Here is a 23,833-nt window from a genome sequence, read left to right as displayed (position 1 = left end):
TTTGCTCCTCTGGCTGGTAGAGCTGAAACTTGAGCCCTTTCCTGTGCAGAGGCTTTCCAGGAGGAAATTCCTGCCTGTCCTGCAGGGCGTCAGCTTAGTGGTGGAGATGTCCAGTGTGACTGTGAATACAGAAAAAACACAAGTCAAGTCTGAGATGGAAATTGCTGAATACCACAACTGAAGTGTTTATTTCAGAGGCTGCATAGAAGCTCAAGGACTAGGACAGGGTCACTCGAAGCCCTGCACAGATGAGAACAGAACTGAAGGCAGCAGGTCAAGCATGCATGAAGTGCCTGGCAGAGCCCAGGCACAGACTGGAGGCAGGGCAGAAAGTTGGGGTTTCATCTCTGGGTTTCCCTCCTAGAGCCTCTCATCCCATTTCTGAGCACGGCCTGGTAAGCCACACCAAATCGGATAAGAATAATTTCAATTAGCTCACTAAGTGTCAAAACTTCCTGCAGCAGCGCTCCCGCAAACCCCAGCGCTGCCTCGTGGCTCAATAACCCCTGGAGCTGGAGTTAAATCAGATTTTGCCAGACCATCTGTCAGCTTGTTTGAGCCGAGCACAGCCATGTGTCGTGCACAGAGGAGCCGGTGGAAGATTTTTATGTTTTCTGACTAGACAAGTTGATTTTATAAAGCTGATTACTTTTTATTAGTGGTAGGGGCAGAGGGAAGTTTTGCTGGGGTTGCTCTTGCCCACATCAGGCATCACTTCCCCCGAGATCTGTGGTTCCTTGCCTCCAGTACCTTTCCTTTGTGTGGATGGTTGGTGTTGATTCCACATTTGGTATGTGTACAGCAGCAGACACTTAAAAGCTGGGAATGAAAGTGACTTGTGGTAATTATCACAAAATTAAAGATAATCTCCTGCTCTGGAATTGTGCAGAAACAAGCTTAGTGTAGCAGGAGAGCAGTGGCAGCCGTGCAGGGAGGACACGTTCCCCTGGCCCAGGTCTCTCAGCTGTGCTGTGTTCCCAGCTATTTCCAGTGCTCAGTCTGGAGCAGCATTAGCTCCTTTGGATTCCCCCATGGTCTGGAAGTGCTGCTTCAGCTTGTGCCCTGGAAGTTCATTAGCCAGATGCTCACTCAGAGCTGTATTTCCTGCTCTCCGGGCCATTGCAGGGTGTTTTGTTCAGAGATCACGAAATTGTGTTGGCTTAGGCCAAAGAGTGAATATTGCAGCACAGTTTGAGCTCGCAGTGGTCCTGAGCAATGTGGTGCTGCAGTCTGAGAGCTGGAGGAGTGACGGGGTTCATGTCCCTCCTGGTGTGTGTCACCCACCCGTGTCAGTGACATGCCCTCACCTGAGGGGCCTGGCCTGAGCCCGTGCCCGAGGGGAGCTGCTCTGCACCCTTTGGGGTCCCGCTCTGCTCACTTCTCTCTGCCCGTTTGCAATGGGATTGGGTGGCACAGGGAGTGGCATTTCAGTGGCTGTTCCAGAGGCAGGAGTTGGGCACAGTTTAAAAGAGAATAACAAGAAGCGACTCTTCCCGTGCCACCCTGGCTCTGCCCCGCAGGCCGTGCTGCAGGCCCGGGGGTGCTCTGCAGACAGCTCCAAATGCCATGTGACAAGACCTGTTTCACGTGAGGAACTGCCCAGTTTGGGGAGATCAGGATGTTGAGGCACCCGCGGCACTTCTGAGTCAGAGCAGCTTCATCTCCCCTGTGATCACCAAGGGGTTTTTGTTGGGTTTGTTGTTTATTTGCTTTCTGGAGTCCGAAATATTTTCCAAAATGTAACTGAGTCACACACTTCCCTGGCGTTGTCATCCCATTATCATGGAATCTTGGAGTGTTTTGGGCTGGAAGGGATCTTACAGCTCAGCTTGTTCTACCTCGTGCCATGGGCAGGGACACCTTCCACTGTCCCAGGCTGCTCCAAGCCCTGCCCAGCCTGGCCTTGGACACTGCCAGGGATCCAGGGGCAGCCCCAGCTGCTCTGGGCACCCTGTGCCAGGGCCTCAGCACCCTCACAGGGGAGAATTTCTTTGCAATATCCCATCTAACCCTGCCCTCTGGCAGTAGGAAGCCATTTCCCCTTGTTCTGTCTCTCCAGACCCTTGTCCAAAGTCCCTTTCCAGCTCTTCTTGAGCCCCTTCAGGTACTGATGCTCAGGTTCTTGCTCAGGCTCCTTCTGAAACAAGCCTGGAGCAGCATCACTGCTTCTCTTTGAGGGGGTTGAACAGGTACCATGGGTAAACCCTCAACGTTTTTCCTTCACCAAGTGGGGGGATGCAGCAGAAGTTGGGTTGGAGGCTCTTGGGCTTTTCCTGCTCTCCAGCCAGGAGAGAGAGGACATCCACTCCCTCCCAGAGAAGACCACCCCCTAATTTGAATGTAGATGAACCCAAAACTGCACTCAATGGTCTTTTGCAAAATTAAGCCCTTTCTGAAGGACTATGGGCTGCTAAGGATCTGTGCCTGTAGGAACGCTGTAGGACAGGGGCTGGGAGTGGCAGACTCATATGTGGAAGGCCTTAAAGCTGTCCCTCGAGTTTGTGTTCTGTGCAGGAGACTCCCCCATGAGAACTGGTCTGTGCACACAGAAGTGCTGGGGGGCTGCTGGGGTGGTGTGGGGAGCTCCTCTCCAGCAGCTCTTGGTCCTTCGTGGTCGCTCTCGGGAGCCAGCTGGGCTGGATCTCACAGTCCCAGGTTCCACACAGGAGCTCCCTGCTGTCTGAAATTAAGGAACTTGAGCTTGCAAACTTGAGCTCAGAAACTCAGAGAAACAAACTCAGGCTAGGAAATGGGTGATGGCCTCATGCCAGAGGGTTTGGGCCTGTGTTTCCAGCTCTGATTATATACCTAAAAGCTTAAGGCAAAACCCCCTGATTTCCATTGTTGGCTGTAATGGAGCAGCAGTGGCTTCTCCTGAGGCAGTGATAAAGGTAAATGATGCATTCATTTGTGTGATATATTTGGACATAGGATTCTATAAATATATTCAATTATCAATATAGTTTGTCAAGTGCCTTCTGAGTGGCTGGAAAACAGCATCAGGAGTGTCTCTCTGGATTTCTGTGTGAATCCAACTCTTCAGTGTAGTGTGGACCTATTGCTTAATGGGGCAGCAGAGATTTGCAAGACCTCTCTGCTGAAGCCTCTAGGAAATACTGTTGCTGGGGAAAAAATGTGCTTCTGAATATGAAATTGTTTGGGGGACTCCTGTACCATCAGATTCCTGCACTGGTGAAGCTGAAAACTGAGTGAAACCAGCTGCTCTAAAGGCTGGCTGTACTTGAAAAGACAAAGCTTTGAGCTGTTTTCTGAGAGTTTTGGTGGTTGGGTTGGGGGTTTTGGTTTGATGTCCCTACTTTTCCTGATGCTCTTCCCTTTTGTCTGCAGGTCTGGGCCCAAAGAAGACAGCCATCACTGAGGTGAGATGTGTAAAGCTGGGTTTGACAATCCTGTGTTGAGAAATGAGAACACAGAGCTCTAGGAAACTCTTCTGCCTGCCTTTTCTGAGCAAAACTGCATTTCAAAAGATTTATGATATTACTACAAAATCTGTATCTGTTATTTGGGAGAGGTAAAATTAGTGGCAGGTCTCTGGGGTCCCTTCATTGCATCACTGCAGCCAGAGAAGGGATGTGGAGGGATTGTGCCCATGATGTGGCCAGTTTTGGCTATGTGATCCATGATGTGTCTGCATCGGTCACTGAGGGCACCTCTTCCACACCAGCACCTGGAGGTGGGAACTGGAGAGTGCATGCATTGGGGATCCCCAGGCCTCTGTGGTGGGTCTTACCTATCATTGTCGCTGCTTTTAATGAAGGGATGGGACTGTTTTCTGGCTAAGAACGATTTATTGCTCAGATGAACATCAGTCTCAGAGGCTGTGAGATTTTAGAGGAGCAGGCAGTCAACCAGAGCTCAAAGTAGTCACAAGTTCTTTGTTACAAGACAATACATAACTTTCTAAACCAATAGACAATTGCCACAGGGTTTATTTTGCTTTTCTAACCTATCACCTTTACTTCTGCTGCACTGTGGATACTTTTATCCAGTGGGCTACAATCACACATATATACATCTGCTTCTATTATAACTTCTGAACTCTTAGCTTACTCTATACAACCACATCCCTACATTAGAAACCCTTCACTATCTCACCCAATACAGTTTCTCACTTACTCAAGGCATATTCTTACTTACAACTATACGAAAATAAGTTTATGGTTTTTCTGCTTAATGTCTGTGTATTGTATTTTTACATCAATCCCAGCTTATCTCAAGGCTGCAGATCAAACCCTCCATGCCTGTGGAAGTTTCTATTTTTTTGATTCCCACACTTAACCACTAGGAGTGAGTTAGGGAGGCTGTGATTTGTGAAGCCCTAAAACAGGGGAACATCTCCAGGGACTCATCTTCTCTTGTAGATATTCCAGGTCACAGGTTCTGAGTCATTGTTACCTTCTGGAGCAAAACTCTTCACAGTTGGCAGCAGGGAATCTAGTAGGAGGCTCTGTGCCTGAAAGCTGTTCCCTGAAACCCACACTCATGGTTTAGGGCATCATGTTCAAATGATTTTTGTTTGATCAAATTTTTTTATATCCCCCTTCCCATTCCTCACCTGTGATGAAGAGCATTTGTATACATGAACAGCAAAATCTTCCCAGAAAACTGCCTGGAATGCAACACTTGATTCTTTTGTACCTGCACAGGAATATGTGTAGTGGGAAGCTCAGCTTCTGTGGTTGCATCATTCAATGCACAAATAGGGCCACTTTTTCTTGCCCTGGAAACGGCCACAGGCAGAGCAGGAGACTGGAAGAGACTTTTGTCACTGCACTTCCTAGGATGGCAGTCCCTTCCCCTGCCTGTGAGTGTTCATCACGTTGGGAGGATGATGGTGAGCCATAGGCAAGGCAGGACAGCACAGCTTGGGCTTGCATGGAGTAAGATCCAGTGGCTTGGTAGAAGGAGAGGCTGAGCTGTGCTGCTGCTCACGGCTGCTGGAGGAGTGCTCAGAAGCAAGGCTGGCCCTGCCAATAAAATAGGGTAGGAAATGGGATTTTTGAAGGAGAGCTCAGACTGCCCCTTAGTATGAGAAGCATGGGCAGATTGACCAGAAATAACTGCAAGCTCTCGATCAAAAGCTGAAGTACAAAGAACTTCTTAGTCCGAGCAAATTTATCCATTGTCTGCTAGAGCAATTAGTTTGGAGCAGGGTCTGTGCAGCACTCAGGAGGGACAGGGATAGAACAGTGTCACTTGGGAAGTGACCTTGGATCTCTCTGCATGTTGTTCAAAGGAACATCCAAAGCTGTTCTGCAATGTAGCAAACCCCAAAATGGTGCTGGTCTCTAACCAGCATTTCTAACTTTCTGGTGGGCTCCAGGATCCATGGGGATCAGCTGGCAGAGAGCTTGGGTGTGGGTGCAGTGGTGACTGGTGGTGGAATAGAGAGTCCCTAAGGCTGCAAAAGGAGCTGCAGGGAACTTCCAACACCTGGTTACACTAGGCTCTTAAAGGAGCAGCCACAACCTGCTGCCTTCTTGGTTGGCAAAGAAAGGCCTAGGCAGGCTCAGAGGTAGGAGAGGGGAAGGGGACAGGAGCAGGTTTGTTGTCACCCTGAAGTGCTGGCAGTCTATAGTTTTGGCAGTGCTGGCAGTATTAGTTTTGGAGATACCCAGAAAAACTTGCAAATTTCTGGCTAGGCAGGCCAAGGTTGGCCAGGGCGTGTAGCTGCAAATGGCAGCCATTTTCTATGGGAAAAAGAAGTCATTTCCCCAGGGTCTGGGTATCAGATGAAAGGTGGTTTTTGGGGCTCTGAGGACTAGCAGGGTCCAAGTTTCTGGCGGTTTTAGTTTTGGAGAAATCCAGCAAAATTTGCAAATTTCTGTAGCAAATAGCATTTCTGTAAACTTCAAAACTTGTGGAAGAGACATTCCTGTGGCTCACCCTGTGTGGGCTCAGCCTTGGAATTGTAAATGGATGAGATCTTGCTTAAATGGATTATCTCAGTGTGAGTGGGGCTGGGCGGTCCCCATCAGCTGGCTCTGATCTCTCCAGCAAAACCCAAGGTGTCAGTGTGACACCTGAGGGCGTGAGATTTTAAGAATAAGTCTCTGTGGCTGTTTGATTTAATACATCACTGTTTTAAATCAATGGGAGACTGCAGTCAAGCACCAGGGGAATCTTGGCAGCTGGATCTTTTCCGAGCTCAGCATCTTCACTGGGGGCTCTGCAGCAAGCAGTGGGGGTGTCAGGTGGAGTGCTGCTATTCTAACTCATCTTCAGGGGTGGAAGCATAATTCAAAGAGCTTTACTTCCACCTGTTGGCATTCTGCAGGGTGGTCTCCAGCAGTACCATGAGCCCTGTGTGCAGTACAGTGTGGGAGTGTGACTGTGCTGCTCTGTATGTGCTCGGTGGCAGCTCAGCCTGTGCCCTGACTGTCCCTGTCCTCTCCTTGCAGGGCCCCTCACTGCCAGGACAGCCAGGCCAAGGAAAGAAGATTGGTCATCGAAGCGTGGATGCTTCTGGGGAAACTACCTACAAAAAGGTTTGGGTTTGGGGAGTGGGAGGTGGCACCCAAGTGAGTGACAGGCTGAGAGAAGTTCTGGCCCAGTAGTTATTAATCTGGTTGAGATTTTTATGCAGCACTCTTGGACAGCACAGTCCTGCAAATAGCAAATCTGAAGCCCTAATTGATCTCTTCAGCAGCTGGGTAAACTTGGTTAGCAGCATGTGGTGCCTGAGATGACCCCACAAAAGTCACAGACATGACTGCGCTGTAGTGCAGGGGATGTTATTGTGATTATCTGCTGTGAAATGCTCACTGACTGCTCTTTTCCTTTTGCCAGACCACCTCATCCACTCTGAAGGGAGCCATCCAGCTGGGGATTGGATATACTGTGGGAAATCTGAGCTCCAAGCCAGAAAGAGATGTCCTGATGCAGGACTTCTACGTGGTGGAGAGCATTTTTTTCCCAAGGTAAAGGAGAAGGAGAAAAAAATGAATGCATGAACTACTTCTTTTCTTCTCCTCTCTCTGATTTTTTAAGAGAGCTTCCATCTGTCTTTAGATCAGAGTTGCATGCTCTGAATGTTTTAAATCTGCTCCGTGATACACAAACAGAACAGTGGGAAGTGTTGGAATCTGTACTGCACTGGCCTGCAGGGAAGCACAGTGAAGGATGCAGTACTGTGCACTCCAGTTTGTTACCCTTCCTACATGCTTGTCTTCCTAGCTGTCCATCTAGAATTTCTTCCACAAAATCATAGCATGTTTTATATGGAAGCAACTCCTTCTGGGAGCTCTCTAACTGTGAATAAACAAAGCTCATAAAAGTTATGTTCTCTGTGTAAATATATTCTGCTTGGCAAGTGGTTGTTCCTTTAATCTCTGGAAATAGATTTTGGCAGATAGTTTGAAACCTGTTTTCCTGTTTTCCTACCACAGAAGAAAGGTGGTGGTTGTATTTCCAAAGATGCCTTTTTGCAAGGCTCAGTGCATCTGGAGCACACAGTGGCTTCGGTGTGACTGTCCTTGTCTGGTGAGTGGTAACAGGCCATGCCGTGTGTGTTCTGTGCAGCGAAGGCAGTAACCTCACCCCGGCTCACCACTACGCCGACTTCAGGTTCAAGACCTATGCCCCAGTGGCTTTCCGGTACTTCCGAGAGCTCTTTGGGATTCGTCCAGATGATTACTTGGTATGGATGTATTTTTAGATTTTGCTGTCTTGTCATCCTTTATTTACCTTTACCATGAGGGTGGTGAGGCCCTGGCACGAGTTGCCCAGAGAAGCTGTGGCTGCCCCATCCCTGGGAGTGTTCTGGCACAGGTTGGATGGGGTTGGAGCAGCCTGTTGTAGTGGAAGGTGTACATGCCCATGGCTGGGGGTGGGATGAGATGGGTTTAAGATCCTGTCCATCCCAAAACATTCCATGATTCCAAATCTGAGTTTGCTGAATGGCAGCTGCCAGCCTGTACTGGAAGGAGGCCATGACCTGCACACAGTGTGAGCTGTGTAAGCCCTGCAATGGGCTTCCCTCTCTGGTCCTTGTGGTAACAATAACTTACTGTGTTTACAAGCCAAAGGAGTTGTGTTCTGCTGGGTGCGACCCTGTAATGTCCCCTGCGACTCTAAGGACAAAGATGGGAATTTTTTCTTGTGTACTCACTGGAGAGCTATGTGAGTGTAGTTATTTTAATCATCTTAAAAAGACAGAATAAACCACAGCTTGTTCTTGTGCTTCAAAAGCTCCTCAGAGCTGGAAAGGCTGGTTTTCAAATACCTTGGAGTACAAGCTGTTGGGGCTTCAAGTGCCCTGTGACTGAATTTGGGCCCTTGCCTTTATGTGATGTCCTGTTCTGTGTGAACTGGGGAAGGAAACACATCCACGAGAGCACATCCTCCCCTTTTGGAACAGCCCTTTTTGTGTGACTTCACCTGTAGATAGGAGTGGTCACAGCTGAGCACCTGCCAGTGAAACAAACCTGTGCCAGTGCCTGGTAGGAGGGTAACAGTGATCTCCTCCTGTGCCAGCCAAGGCAGAGCTGCCTGATGGATGTGTGTTTAGAACTGAGGACAGGCAAGGAGTTTGCCTCGGTTGCAAAGGTCATGGCTCTGATTTGTTGTTTCTGCTTTTCCTGTCTCTTGTCTGCCACAGCAGCAAATGCCTTTAATTATGCATGAGATGATTAGCTTGATCAGGTCTGGGATTGTTAATCTGTGCAGAGCTGAAAGCTGTTTTCATTACATAATGATGAGCATTTAATTTATTGTTCTGATCACCTCCCTCTCCCCATCTCACCTCTCACTGAGCAGTTCTGTGATCCTGCCCTGAACCCACCTGACCCCTGCACTATCTGGGTGGGCACTGAGCTAAAAAGTGCATCTGCCTGCCTTGCTTTCTCCTTGTTTTTCCTCTGCTGCTGGGCAAGTCCTTATTTGAGGACCTGTTTGTGTCCTGATGACCAGACGTGCTCTCCCAGTTCAGGTCCCAGTGCAGAACTCTTTGCTGTGCTGGGCTCATCCCTTTTCATTGTACACCTGGGATAAGACTTGTAATGTGTTTTTAGCAGGATTGATGGAGTGAGGTGTGGCTGTAAAAATACAGCCAGGTTGGATGGAGCCTTGAGCAGCCTAGTCGAGTGGAAGTGTCCCTGCCCCTGTATGAAATGAGATGAGCTTTAAGGTCCTTTCCAGCCCAAATCATTCTGGGAGTCTGTGAATCAGGCACTGACTTTTGCAGGGAACAGAGGAGCACAAGGCCAGGGAAGGCTTCTGAGAACAGCCAGTGTGTTGTGTTCCTGCCAGCACACTGATATGTGGTTCTCTGAGCAGGCTGTGGTGTCTCCTGGAATCCTCTGTGCCCATCAGTGTGTGCTGGGCTGTGCTCAGAGAGCCTGAATGAATGTGATACGTGCGTGCAGGCACAATGGGAAGAGATGTCATTATGAAGGCTGGATGTTCCTGAAAGCAGATGATTAGTTGGATACTGAGCAGTCGGGATGCTCTGAACTGTAATCTTAGTCTCTAATTATAAATTGTCCGTCAGTTTGGTTGCTCAGACCAAACCTATAATGAAAATAGTTCTCACTTGAGCTTTGCTACCCCTTAATCTCTCAGGGAGATGACATGATGAGGAAGGCCCTTGAGGGCATAGAACTCAAATCTGCAATAAATGGGGGATGAAGCATCACCTTCTTTTCTTTTTCTCACCAGTATTCGTTATGTAACGAGCCTCTGATCGAGCTGTCCAACCCTGGGGCCAGCGGCTCTCTCTTCTATGTCACCAGCGACGATGAATTCATCATCAAAACTGTGATGCACAAAGAAGCTGAATTCCTGCAGAAGCTCCTTCCTGGATACTACATGGTGTGTATCACCCAGGACCTAAGACCCAGCTCAGCTTTGTCTGGCAGCTTTTCTGTCATGGCAGAGCACCTCACAGGGCATGTCCTCCACCTGGGTGTCTTGTGGCCTGCCCCCATGCCAGGGACAATGTTAACAGCATGTCATGAAGCCAGTCGCAGAAGCACAAATCCTACTGATTATTTGCAAACTCTGTGGGTAAACATGAGACAGATAATTGTGCTGTAGTTTGAAGGCATGTTCTGGCCTCAAAATGGCTTCCCAGATGTGTGCTTCTGAGTGCCCTGTTCCCAGAACTAGTTCATTGCTTTTTCACTTGGCAGTATGCATCTGCCCAAGCCTGCATTTGGGGATGGCTGCTGATTGCAGTCATAGAATAGGAAAACTCTTAAGGTTGGAAAAGACCACCAAGATCATCAGGTCCAACCTTCAGCTCAGCACCATGATGGTCACCACTAAACCTTGTCCACAAGTGCCACAGCCACACATTATTTGAATGCTTCCAGGAATGGTGACTCCACCACTGCCCTGGACAGCTTGTTCTAATCCTTTACAACCCTTTCCATGAAGAAATTTCTCCTAATATCCAACCCAAACCTCCCCTGGCACAACTTGAGGCTATTTCTTCTCATGCTGTCCCTTGTTGCTTGAGAGCAGAACCTGACCCCCACCTGGCTGCACCCTCCTGTCAGGGACTTGTGGAGAGCAAAAAGTCCTGCCTGAGCCTCCTTTTCTCCAGGCAATAATGCAACCACCCTGGTTTTGTGGGAAAGCACTGCTGTCCCTGAATCTCTCCCATTCCTGCTGTTTGACCATTACTCTGAGGATTGTCCTGACTCCCACTGGCAGCAGTTCCAAGCTGGAGGCCCCCAAGGTACCAGCCAGCTTTGCATATCAGTCTGGCAAGGCAGGATATTGAGACCCAGAGACTTGCATTGGGTCAAGTAAATTGGACCCAAAGCTGCTGTTTTGGTGTAAAAACCAGGAGCTGTTCTCCCTGCACAACCGTGCTGGAGGTTCCAGATTTATGGATGAGGACTCTTGACATTCAGTTACAACGACCAGGGATTTGTTTGTTGTGAAGATGCCAAGGAGAAGGGGATGAGAAGCAATGCTGCTGCCCCATCCGTGTGCCTGGTGCAGTGGGGTTATGTGATCCTACACTGGTTCTGTGAAAATCCTTTCCTTGCTCAATATTTACCAGGGAAAATTTACCCAAGAGAGGCAGGTTATGGGATGTCTGTGTGTGAGTGACAGCCAGGCCAGGAAGAAATTGTTCCCTGTGAAGGTGGAGGTGCTCTGGCACAGGTTGCTCAGAGCAGCTGTGGCTGCTTCATCCCTGAGAGTGTTCCCGGCCAGGCTGGATGGGGCTTGGAGCACCCTGGGACAGTGGAAGGTGTTCCTGCCCATGGCACAGGTGAAACCAAATGGTCTTTACAGTCCCTTCCAACCCAAACCATCCTAGGATTCTGTGAATCACTTGCTTTTGCAGGTGACACATTCCTGGACGGGATGAGTTTTCTTGGAAAGCACTGCCTGTTGCCTAATATGTGTGGTAAATCAGGTGTAGGGTTTTGAGTGGGAATGGAGTTGTACTGTTAATCCTGCCATCATCAGTCAGTGAATTAAACTGAACTTACCTGTCTGATGCAGAGTTCTGAGTGGCCTGTTGCAGTTTCCACTGCCTGTGGGTTCTGTAGTGCTGCCCCTGATCACCCTGCTGCTCCTGGGAAACCACCCGTATCAAAGGAGTCAGGGAAAGGAAGCAGGGCGGTTTCATCCTGAGTTACTTTAAAGCTGTTTTCATTTACCTGCCTCTATTACTTTTGGCACTCTCCAAGAGGGCTCACTGCTGTGCCCAGGTGGGTGAGCCGAGGGGAATGAAATTTTAATGCAATCACGTTTCTGCTGTCTGTCAGAACCTGTCAGGTCTGTCTTTCCTGCCACAGCATGCAAAGTTCTGTTTCCTTCCCAAATGTGCCCAAAGCTGAACAAGCAAATCTTGCCTGTCATGTCATTCCTAATTATTCTGCTGCCTAAAAAAAGGAGATGACAGCAGAACAGGATATCCGTGCTTTCTGGTTGACTGCTTTATAAAGCAACTCTGCAACAGGAGGAAAACATTTATGTTGTTTTGTTTAAAAAATAACCCTGTCCGTGGTTTATTCTGGGTTGGAGAACGGCTCTTGATTCTGACACTGGTGCAGAGATAAAGAGAGCTGTTATTTTTAAGCTTGAAATTCCCACTTATTGTGTTTATTTCTCTCCCAGTTTGCTTTCCTTTATTTAGCTGCTGTACTTGGGGAAAGCAGGGGATTTCCGGACTTGGTTATTTGCCCAGAGAGTGCTGAACATCTCAGTCCCTTTTCAGGTCCTAAAGCCACTGAAATGCAGGACTTTGTCAAATGCCTACACTGAACTCCTTTTAAGTTCAGAAAACCTCTCAGCAAAGAATCCCTAGTCCAACTGTTGTCATGCTTTGTGGTGAACACAGCAGGAATTTTCTGCTCAAATGCCCTTTCTCCATGCTTCTTTCCACCCTTGCTGCAGAATCTGAACCAGAACCCCCGGACTCTGCTGCCCAAGTTTTATGGACTGTACTGTGTGCAGTCCGGGGGCAAAAACATCCGCGTGGTCGTGATGAACAACATCCTGCCTCGAGTGGTGAAAATGCACCTGAAATTCGACCTCAAAGGTTCAACCTACAAGCGCCGGGCATCCAAGAAGGAAAAAGAAAAGTCCAGCCCTACATACAAGGATCTGGACTTCATCCAAGACATGCCCGAGGGCCTGATGCTGGATGCAGACACCTTCAGTGCTTTGGTGAAGACGTTGCAGCGAGACTGTCTGGTAAGGAGGGGGCAGCTCAGGGACATGGTAAGGAACTCTGTGACTCTCAAGCATGAGGAAGAGCAATTCCTGATTGAGAACCTTGCTACTGAGCCCAGAGTAGGATCAGTCCTTTCTCCTGCACTTTTCCCTGAAAGCCAAGCAGTAGAGTTGGATCTCATGGCAGCCTCTGAGGACTGAGGCTGTGCTCCTTTGCCTGGTGCATCACACTTCGGCAGCCTGCTCCCCTTGTAGCTGCTTTGCTGGAGCATTTTCCCAATCGCCGTGCAGCAGACACAGTGGTGGTTTGCAAGCCTTTAGACCTTTGCTGTGACTGTGGGATGGCCAAACTCTGTGCAGTCAAGCCCAGAGGTCGGTTGGTTCAGAAACTTTCAGGCTCTGTCAAATGAGTTGTTAGTGGGGATGTGGACGGGATGCTTTGCTTTGATTGCTTTGATTCCGTGCTTCGGGGTCTGTATTTCTGCTGCTGGCTTGATATTTTGTCTTTGTTCTTGAACTCAATATTAACCTGTAGGTATTGGAAAGCTTTAAAATCATGGACTACAGCCTCCTGCTTGGGGTTCATAACATAGACCAGCACGAGCGGGAGCAGCTGTCAGAGGGAGCCCACAGCACGTCGGATGAGAAGCGGCCTGTGGGGCAGAAGGCCCTGTACTCCACAGCCATGGAATCCATCCAGGGAGGGGCTGCCCGGGGGGAGGCCATAGACACAGATGACACGTAGGTGAAACCTGGGCTCGCTCGTGCTGCTGGGAGGGGCAGAGGTGGAGGCTGGCATGGGAAATCCCTCATGAGGCCCATGGGAACTGTTCAAGGGAGCAGCTCTCCTGGGGTATTGGTAGTGCTGCCATTGTGGTGGGAAAGGGGGAAGCCAGGGTGGGAAATAGTTCTATAAGGCTCTGTCCTCACAGCAGTCTCTCATCTTAGGGCAGGCTGTAGGTTGTCAGCTGTGTAACAGCCTCTAAACATCCACCCATTCCCTGGGGAGGAGACAGTTCTCGCTCAGCACCCAAATACCGGAGCAGAAGTAGGGATCAGCCTGTCCCTAGGAGCCTGGAGTTCTCCATCGCTCCCGCCTCTGGAATCCCTGGCAGTTCCCTGAGGCCATCCCAGTGGGGTTAGCAGACAGCAGCATAGTCAGGTGCCGGTGTCACTGCTGGAGCTGGAGGCTGGGGGCTGTCCCAAGCCTGTACTGTGCTTGACCTGGGATTCTGCCTGGCTCTTGGGCCAAGGAATGGTGGAGTTTGCTGTTTGCTGCTGTCAGAAACCAGCTGCTGTGGGTTTGATGGAGGGTCAGTCCTGAGAGCTGAGATAATACTGTGGTGTTTCCAGTCCTTCAGGCAGCATCAGTAATTGCAGTGGCTGCCTGAAGGAGTGTCTGGCACTCTTGTGCTTTGGTTGTGTGCTGGTGCCAATGGTTGCTGCACTTTGGCAGGATGGCATTAGTGTGGACTGGACTGGAATCCTTTGTCCTTAAGGATTTGCTGCCCTAACGGGAGACAGCTCTCACTGACCTGATAAATAACCTGATCCCCAGAATAAAGTAGGCAGGAGAAAGCTCCATGGTGCCTTCTGGCCCAGGCAGAGCTGTGCCACACGACGCAGGTTCTGTCACGACAGTGGGTTTGGCCATGCAGGCAGCGACCCTGGGACACCTGGGGTCAGGCCAGGTCAGTCAGTGACTCCCATGGTTGTGCTCAAAATGAGCACACCGGTTTTACAATGTGTCTGACACCACACCAGAGCCCCTTAGCGTGGCTGCTGGTGCCCTTCCCCAGAGCTTGGGTGTTACATGTGCTCTGGCTGAGGCTGCACCCGCTGAAGTTCTGCTTTACCTGCAGGATGGGAGGGATCCCAGCAGTGAACGGCAAAGGAGAGCGTCTCCTGCTGCACGTAGGAATCATAGATATCCTGCAGTCATACCGGTACGTAACCTGGCAATGTTTGTTGGTTTTGCTTTAAATTGATATTTGGCAAGGCAAGAAACCACCACACATTGTGTCTTTTCTGGCTGATAACGTCTCTTTCAGTACCAAATGAAAGCAGGGGGCATGTTCTTTTCTGGAGACTCTGAGGATGAGTAGATATGGCTGCTGCCCAAGCTGGCCATGGGCTTCCATCATGTTCTTAGAAGGGCTGGGGACACTTGGCCCTTTGTCCAGCATGATGAGCTGCTCATAAAGAAGTAGTTTCCCACCCCAGTGTGGAAAGCATATCTCCAGGGGTGTAAGGTGTACCTCTTCCAGCCCAGATTCTCCTTCCCTGTGGTGTTCCCAGGCAGTCGTGACTTCCTGGGGGAGATGCTGGAGAAAGCTCAGTCCTGGTGACATTGGCAGTTCAGGGATCTCCCCAACAGGGTCTGAAAGGGGGCTTGGTACAGAGTGCATGCCTGGATCTGTATCTTTATTTTTCTCTCCACTTCTCCTTGGAATTAGGTTCATCAAGAAGTTAGAGCACACCTGGAAGGCCCTTGTCCATGATGGGGTGAGTGCCTGTGCAGAGGCAGGAGTTGTCCAAGCCTCACAGATACTTGGTGGCTATTTGTGGAGCCTGACCTGGCATAGCTGCAGCTGATGAAATGAGCTGGTTTTGCCCCTCATTCCTGCACAGCAGGGTGGTGCCACTTATTCCCAGCCAGGTTTCCTTGCTCAGTCCAGCTCCTCACATGTTGAGCTGTTGTGCTCACAGCTTTCCTCCCCTGCTTCTGTCTCCCATGACACAGGAGCACACATCCAGGTGTGTGTGTTCCTGGGCTATCAGGAGCTCTGTGCTGTTCTCTCTGGTGACTGGCTGATTCCACTTCAGCAAGCTCTCTGCCAGCAAATCCCTTTCCATGTTTACTTGCTGGCTTCATTCCTGCAGCAGCCAGGTGTGTTTCTGAAAGAACAACCTTGGATGTGGAAACCATTTTTCAGCCTTGCATTTCCTGGCTTCCCTTAAAAGTGGCAAAGGAAGTGTGGAGATGCCAAGTCATGGAAGCACAGTCAAACATCAGAAGCAGAAAGAGCTTCAATTTTACTGTTTTAAACAAGAACATTTGAGATATATGGAGACTCTTGGCTGAATTGGAGTGTCTGTGTGACATGCAAAAGTATCCAGGTTTGATTGGAATGGCAGCCAGCAAAGCCAGAAGAAATGTCATGTATGCCATCGGGCCAGTGTTTAAAAAAATCCAGGAAGTCTACAAAGGAATAAAATCACCAAAATCCATTATAAAATCACAGCAAGAGTATAATCAAATGCAATCAGAGGCAATGCTTCAGGGTTATTTATAGCATTAATTAGAGTGTTTCAGTTAAGCCTTTCCATTTTAAGGCTCTGTCAGTGCTAAATGTTGGAATAAAAAAGACTGTGTTGGTTGTTACAGAAATTCTGCCTTAAGGGATCATTTTAAAATTAAACAATTGCTTCTTGCTGTTGTAGGACACGGTGTCAGTACACAGACCCAGCTTTTATGCAGAGAGATTCTTCAAATTCATGACCAACACGGTGTTTCGAAAGAATTCCTGTAAGTACCAAGTTCTGGGGCTGCTGTGCTCTGAGGTTTGGCCTTGCTGCTGCATGCTTCACAAGGAGTCTGGGCTGGAGCCTGAGCAGGATTTTCCAGTGTGGTACTGCTGTGAGAGCTGGAGGTGTACAGCCTGGAGAAAGCTCTTAGGAGACTTTAGAGCCCCTTCCAGTGCTTAAAGGGGGCTTAGAAAAAGGAGGGGGAAGGACTTTTTATACAGGCAGAGGCAAGGGGCAATTGTTTTGAGCTGTCAGGGTTAGATTAGAAGTTAGGAAATCTGAGGGTGGGGAGGCCCTGGCACAGGGTGCCCAGAGCAGCTGTGGCTGTCCCATCCCTGTAAGTGTCCAAGGCCAGGTTGGACAGGGCTTGGAGTGACCTGCTTTAGTGCCCGTGTCCCTGCCCATGGAGGGGATGGAATGAGATGCATTTTTAAGGTCCCCTCCAATCCAAAACATTCTGTGATACAGAGCAAAACTAAGAACTGCAGAGTCCTCAGATTGTCACAGCTTGCCTTGGTCTGCTCAGGCTCCCACCCAGTCCCTGCACCTGACCTGGGTTCAGCCCAGAAGGCATGTGTGTGAGGGCAGAGCCTCTCTTTGTAAAGGGAAAAACACCTTTGGTGTGACAGTAGCTGGTGGTGGTACTTTGACCTTCTCTGCCTCCATGCCTCCCCCAGCTCTGAAGTCGTCCCCCTCCAAGAAAGGGCGCAGTGCCTTGCTGGCCGTGAAGACAGCGGGTCCCACGGCGGCGTTCTCAGCCAGCCAGCTGGCCTCCGACAAGGACGACACCCAGTACGACCTGCGGGCGGCCAGGAGCTACCCCACTCTCGATGATGAAGGTGACAGCCCCGCTCAGGGTACTGGCTCTGTGGTTACCCTCTCTCTCCTAGCAGTTCTTTAGGATCCTCCCTTGTTCTCATCAAGTTCCCCACTGTGCACCAACTGCAGATCTTTCCTCATGGATAGCTCTTCATTGCATGTCTTGCTGTGCTTTGCAGGTGCTAAACCTAACCAGGACAGGGAAGAAGGTAAGAGTGCATTGTTCTGTCGCAGCACCAGCAGGTACTTGATGCAACACCTCTGCATCAAAGGAGACCAAATCCCTTCTTTGCAGCACTGTGGGGTTCTGCAGTAAAAATGGTCACCTGCATCACTGCTGTAAGACAGCTGCTGCCAAGGGGCACCATAAGGCATAGCCCAGAGCCAACAGAAAGTTGCATTTTCTACCCTTTAAAAGAAAGACTGGGGGGGGTGACTGGGAACTGCAGCACTCCAATGACAGTGTTTGGGCAGTTCTAACAGGCAGGATCTGGCATTGGAAAACAGAGGAATGGGCTGGTTCTGTGCTGCCTTTCCTTCACTTCCATTTGGCTGCATTTACAGCTGAGTGCTGGAGGACAAGCTCCTCCAGTGCATGGGTGTTGGATTGCTCCCTGTGCAAAGCACTGAACACTCAGTTCATCTCTTAATTCACTTGGATATTTATCCCTGGTGATCCAAGCCTTTAATTCAGCTTTGGTCACCTGTGAGAAATCTTCACTGGCATTCTATTCCCTGCCTGTTGTGCTGGAAGTGGTGCTGACTGGCTCTCCCCAGAGGATGCCTTGGGAGAGGTTGTCATGACCCAACTAAACTTCTGCCTGTCTGTGGTTTGAGTGCCCAGTCCCAATGTGGGTGTGCAGGTTCATGGTGGAACAGCCTCGCACAGGGCTGGTGTAGGTGAAGTGTTGGTGTTTAACTTAATCATCTCTTCTTCCTGCCTCTCCCCTGCCCTGCTCTGGGCCAGCAGGCAGGCCAGACCTGCTCCCTTGCACTCCTCCTTCCTTTGAAGAAGCTACCACGGCCTCCATAGCCACAACACTATCGTCAACATCTCTCTCTGTTCCCGAGCGATCCCCCTCGGAGACCTCTGAGCAGCCCAGGTACAGGTGAGGAGACTTCCCTGCTCCCACTGGTGCTGAGTGGCTGCTCCTGCTCTCTGTGCTGCAGATCCCGTCAGGCTGCCCTGCACTCTGGAATGCTAATGACTGATTTTAATTAAATCTCTCCTGGGAGCAAGCAGACACAGCTTTGATGGGATTAATTATTGCTGGAAGAAGTGTCAGCTGTTAAGTAGAACATCTCCCTCATGGGATGCGGAGGTAGATTTGGGGACAGTGCAGGATTTCTGGCTTAAATTGCTCCTCCAAACTTTCCTGTTTTCTTTCCACAGGAGGCGTACACACTCCTCAGGGCAGGATGGCAGGTGAGAAATGGGTCTCCTGTCTTCTTGTCTCATCTTCTCTCTGCTGCACAGAGACCTTATGTTTATCCCGGTGCAAGGGTCACTTAGAGGGCTGAGTGGGAATTTCAGCAGCTGCAGGATTTTGGCATGGAAGCTGAGCTGCTTCTGCAATCAGATGATCCCCATTTCTTACACAGAATTTTCCTTGCAAAGCAGATCTCTTAGTGCTTTGAAGATACCAATTGTTTGATAGGAAAGGGGACAAGAGTATTGTCCAAATTTACCCACCCACCCAGCACCAGAGTCAAGGAAGGTCATTTAAGTCCCTTTAAGCAAGTAAGTGAGCCTTGACAGCAGGAATGTTCCTCCTCTGAGTATCTGCTTGTGGCCTGGGTAAAGTGAAAGGGCTTTGACTTTGAGGCACTGAGCACCCTCAGCCCCTGCAGAAGTAGCTTCCAGTGTTTTCAGAAATCCGTGAGGCTTTTTTCCTTCTGTGGTATCTCAGAGCCAAGGGCAAGGTAGGACAGAAATGCTGTGCTGCAGAGGGGTTCTGATTTTAGAGGCTCTTATCATTAAATTATTGTGCATTATTGTGGAATTATTTTGCATCAGTAAAAATTACCCCATTGCCCATGTCAGCAGGATCTGCATGAGGAGCCAGCGGATGCTGCTGGCTCTGCCCTCACTTTCCAGGACATTGTGTAGGTGTAGTAGGCTTTGAAATGATATCAGAGACTCAGTCCTAGGATGTGCCATAGCCAGAGGAGCCTGACAGGCTGATGTCCTCTCTCCCTGCAATCAGTGTTTGGTGCTTGGAAGGAAAGGTCTTTGGAAGATGAGGGTTTGCCCCACATTACAGGCATCTGCTGTTGTTCCAAGCTTTGAGTGATTTGCTGAGTTCAGTTGACAAGCACTGTGAAAAAATCCCTTTCTATGGTATTTCCTAATGAAAATACCTCTGGATGCTGCATATTGCTGAATTCTGCCCTGGAGGGCAGGGACCTGCTCACTGTGAGAAGTGTCAGGGACTTGTGAAGCACCTCATATCCTGCAGAATCCAGAGTTAGAAATTGCTGAAAATTGGACTTCAACCCAGGCCCCAGTGGTGGGGCCCATGTGGCAAATGCAGCGACTTCATCTAAAATAGTTCAGACTCAGCGGTACCTCCTGGAGGGAGGGAGCTGCTGTAGTATGTGACTGCTCCTCCAGAAATGGGTCAGGTGAGTCAGAGTGACCTGGGAGCGTTCAGGGAGCTCAGTGCTTTGGTCAAAGTAGATCTGTCTGTCACAGATTTGCCAGAGCTACATGACTGTCTGCAGGTGTCACCTTTGCTGTTTTTTGCCTAATTTGTCCCTTTCTAATCCCAGTGCTTCTGTGTGCCCTTCCTAGGAGAGTAGGGACCTGTGCACTTGTGGAGCTCTCTAGGATCCCCTGGTGAAAACCACTGCAGACACAAATGTATTAAAGCAAGAACTTACATTCCTGAGCTGAGATGGAAAATTTGCCAATTTGCTCAAGAATGTGTCACGCCTCTGGTTATTCTGGTCTGCTGGGGAATTCAGTCCAGGTTTGAGGTCCAGCCCTGTGAGGAAGAGTGTAGCAAATTCTGTGCATGGAGCTGGACTGAAGTGCTGCCCACTGGTCAGAGCCAGCCTGGAGCAGGGCAGTGCTTTCAGTGAAGCCAGAGCTCAGCCCCCTTCTCTGACAACTGCCCCTCGGCGGGGCAGGCTCCTGCTCCTCCTTCCTATGGGGACAGTGCAGCCAGCCCTGCTGGCACAAGAAATTACTTTAATAGCATGAGGTATTAAAGTGAAGATTGTCAGGAACAGTTCCAGAGTGTGCAGATAAATCTCAGCCCTGGAACAGCTTTGGTGTGCTGGGAGTCTTGGAAGAGGTCAGAGGCTCTGGCCTGGTGCCAGGCTAACTCTGGACACAGGTTTTCCCTGGAGGTCAGTTCTCTTTGCTCCCATGCTCCGTTTGACACTGCCCATCTTTCTTGCTGCACTGGTCGTTTAACTCCTTTGCTCTTGTCCTCTTTTCCTACCTTGTTATTCCTGAGTGCTGTAATCTTCCCTCTCTTTTTCCTGGGAGTTTTGGTTATCCAAATTCTCAATCCTGGGAGGTCTGAATGCTCCCTCTGAGCTGAAATCCGCCGCTGAGTCTGTGCTGGGAGCCCAGTGCCACGGTAGCAGCAGCTGTGTGCTGGGGCAGAGCGGCACAAGAGGCTTGGCTAGCTCTGGAGTGATTCAGGCTGACTTAAAATTGAGGGCTATGCATAACTCATGTCCAGCTGAGTCTTTGGGCCTGTCTCCCCTTTGGTTTCCAGGTCACACGAGGAGGTGCGGGTCCAGGAGGAGGTTCAGCAAATCAGTGTCGAGCTGGAGCCCAAGTGTGATGTTGAGATTGTAGCTCCTGAAGAAGAAGTCAAAGAGTGAGTGTTTTAGAGTGTTGCAGATCCCACACAGTCGGTTTTGAGCTGTGGCTGCTTGTGCTGGAGGCTTTGCTGGAGTCATGGGTGTTCAGTGAGGCTGAGCACAATACTGACCTGCCCTGACGTGACCTTTCAGGATGTGCTAGCATAGCATCTTCAGAAGCTCCTCTGTAATAAATCCATTTTGCTTGCTCCTGTCCTGACTGCAGTGACTAGACTGTCATTTCTTTCCCCTGTGCAGAGAGGCAGCTTCTTCAGCCTGTGCCATTGTCACATCCACAGCCACCGTAGAGGTGGAGACGGCCAGCCAGGCCTCGGAGCCAGCCAGCCAGGCCTCGGATGAAGACGACGTGCCAGTCACAGACATATACTTTGTAAGAGACCTTCTCCACCTGGCCCTTGGGGGTTGATGGGAAGGGTTGGACAAAGCTGTCGGTATCGTTCCAGGCAGTCGGGTGGGCAGTGGCTGCCCTGCACCATCTTGGTGTGAAGCACCTTGAGACCTCGGTGCTGGGTGGGTTTTTGAATGCAGGGAACTGGATTAAACTTGGAGAACTCAGAACAGCATCTAGTGGGGCTCACACAGGTGGCACTCCTGCTGTGGATGTAGCTGTAGCTGTGCTGCTCTACTTCCAAGCACAAGTGTTTGTCTAGGCCAGCACATTTGCTCCTGGGACAAGCCAAGGTGATGTGGGTGCAACAGAGGGATTCTTTCTTCCTCAGCCAGAGATCTTGGCTACTTTCCTGACACAAATATGGCCTAGACCCAAAGGGAGGTGGTTGCAGAGGGTGACCCTGGGCTCTGGTGAACTCCGGCTTTTCCTTTCCCTGCAGGCTGCATTAGGTGATGCAGTGGGAGTCTAGTGCTGAGCCAGGGAGTAAGTTGGTGGTTGGCAGCAGAGTGCCGTGGAGCCTGGCGCTGGTCCTCACTCAGCTCCCACAATGGCTGAGCAACTTCTGCAGACCAGAGAAGAGGTTTTTAGCAACATGTACCTGTCCCGTGGATTCCCAGAGCACAGCTGAGTGCCTGTCCCGTGAGAGCTGAGCTCTCTCTTGTGCCTGGGCACTGGAACCCTCATTAAAAGAGGTGCCCAGCTCCTCCCTGCTTGGACTTGTTGCTGTTAGTTCTGTGGTGCTGGAGACAACTTGAGCCCATGCAATGGGCTCCTTCAGGCTAAACTAAAATGCAGCATTGGCCTTTCCCTGGACTCTTGTGACTCTGCTGCAGAGCTGCTCACTCATTGCTGAGTCGCTCTGAGGCTTGTGGGAGCTGTGGAAGGAATCAGCCCTGTTTTACAGCTTGTTTGGGGTTGGATGCATGCTGTTCAAAATGCAAACGGCTCCTCTAACACTGCCCCCTCCTTGCCTGTGGATGGCAGCTGTGTGCAGGCAGGTCCTGCCTGCTCCCCTGGCAGGTGTCTTCTAGTGAGGGTCAGCTGCTCTTCCTCCCTGTCCCTGGCCACATGGACTGCCCCCAGCTTGAGGGGCACCTCTCTCCAAGAGAAAATTCTGCAGAGTGTGTTCACAGAGAGTGTGACTGACTGCTCATCAGCATTTCATACTTCATCTGAGTTTTGCATTAAATGTGTGTCGTGTGCTGTGGAGTGTTTATCACTGCTGGGATGAAGGGGAAAGCTGATTTGAGTTCCCATGGGCGCTCTCCTTGGAAAACCACTTGAGCTGGAGCTCAGGTGAGGCTGCACGCGTGCGCTCAAGTAGCACCACAGCTGCTCCTGCAGGAGTGCTCAGGGGCACTGGTGGGTGAGGGGATGGTGTGTGCAGAGGAGGATTTGGCCAGTCCCAGGAGACTGTGGGTTGATGACTGAAGTCTGCTCCTGGAGAGCATTTCATTCTCCTGTTTATCCCCAGGGAATAAAATTGCAGAGTGTGGCAGGGCATGGGCGCCGCTCTTCCCTGCACGGCTTTCCCACCTGCTCACCCGTTCAGGCCTGGAGTTACCCAACCCCTTGTTTTTTTGCTTTCTCTTTCATCCTCTCTTTCACATCACCCTTTTTTTCCTCTGTTTCCTTTCTCACCTCACTTGTCCTGGGGCCACTCAGTTCACAGATGGGAGGTACTGGATTTACTCTCCCCGCCAGCGCAGACTCCGAACTACCTCGCATTCCTCTGGGATTGTAAGTGACCACGCCAGCACAGCATGTAGGGGAGCAGAGCTGCAGCTTTGAAACACTGGGGCCAGCATCTCATTTCTCTCAATGGCTGGGGCTCTGGATTGAGTGGGCATTAGGAACCAGCCCAGCAGAAATGGGGGAAGCATATTGAAATGACACCAGTGGATCTCCTTGTAGGATCTGAGAGAATCATGAACTCTGTCCCTTTTCTGCAGACTGGTGACACAGCTCCTACCCTGGGATGGGCCGTAGTGTCACCCGGCCCTTGGGAAAACAGAGAGCAGTGAGGCCCTGGCACAGGTTACCCCGAGAACCTGTGGCTGCCCTCTCTCTGGAAATGTCCAAGGTCAGACTGGATGGGCTTGAAGCAGCCTGGGATAGTGGAAGGTGTCCCTGCCCATGGCAGTGGGGAATACTGGGTGATCTTCCATCCCAAACTGTTCTGTGATTCTTAGTACCAGATCTGGCCAGAGAGGCACCAGGGCCTCTATAGGTGATGTCAGGTTCAGCTCCCTCAGCCCAGGAAGAGGGTTTTAAAGACACCATTAAGATGTTTTGAAGGTTCTAAAACTCCAGTAGCAAACAGAACTGTTTTGGTTAGTGAGGAGCAGCTCATAAACCAAATGAGGCAGGATCTGATACTGAGTTAGGGCTGGTTTCAGCTCTCCAGCCCTTCTCAGCATCACCAGTGTACTGGTGATGCTGGTGTGCCTCCTCACTGAACATGTTCTGTGAGCAGGCAGGATTTTCCTTTCCAAAAGATGCAGAGAGGCATTTGAGCTTTTACGGGCTGAATCTAGAGCTGAGATTGTTCTGGGGTTTAGCATTTAGCTTCTCATGCTTTGGGAGAGCTGCTGTCCC

The 23,833-nt window shown here is 50.1% G+C and overlaps 1 protein-coding gene across 12 annotated transcripts in view; it reads left to right on the top strand.

Moving 5' to 3' along the window:
- Positions 1-23,833, top strand: part of PIP5K1C (phosphatidylinositol-4-phosphate 5-kinase type 1 gamma) — a 50,657-nt gene that overhangs the window by 22,317 nt on the left and 4,507 nt on the right. For 2 of the 12 annotated variants that reach the window (XM_038163529.1, XM_038163534.1), the window contains exons 2-17: positions 3,349-3,380; positions 6,423-6,509; positions 6,811-6,941; positions 7,543-7,660; positions 9,679-9,831; positions 12,379-12,678; positions 13,193-13,398; positions 14,520-14,603; positions 15,114-15,162; positions 16,102-16,186; positions 16,863-17,042; positions 17,184-17,213; positions 17,972-18,113; positions 18,398-18,430; positions 20,736-20,840; positions 21,082-21,214. In XM_038163529.1, coding sequence (XP_038019457.1) covers positions 3,349-3,380; positions 6,423-6,509; positions 6,811-6,941; positions 7,543-7,660; positions 9,679-9,831; positions 12,379-12,678; positions 13,193-13,398; positions 14,520-14,603; positions 15,114-15,162; positions 16,102-16,186; positions 16,863-17,042; positions 17,184-17,213; positions 17,972-18,113; positions 18,398-18,430; positions 20,736-20,840; positions 21,082-21,214 — 1,868 coding nt within the window. The other 10 variants (XM_038163532.1, XM_038163535.1, XM_038163525.1 and 7 more) reach the window with 9 other exon arrangements.

This window comes from Motacilla alba, chromosome 28, assembly GCF_015832195.1.
Source record: "Motacilla alba alba isolate MOTALB_02 chromosome 28, Motacilla_alba_V1.0_pri, whole genome shotgun sequence".
NCBI lineage: Eukaryota > Metazoa > Chordata > Aves > Passeriformes > Motacillidae > Motacilla > Motacilla alba.
The sequence above is the reverse complement of the archived record's forward strand: the minus strand, read 5'-3'. Positions and strand labels throughout refer to the sequence as shown.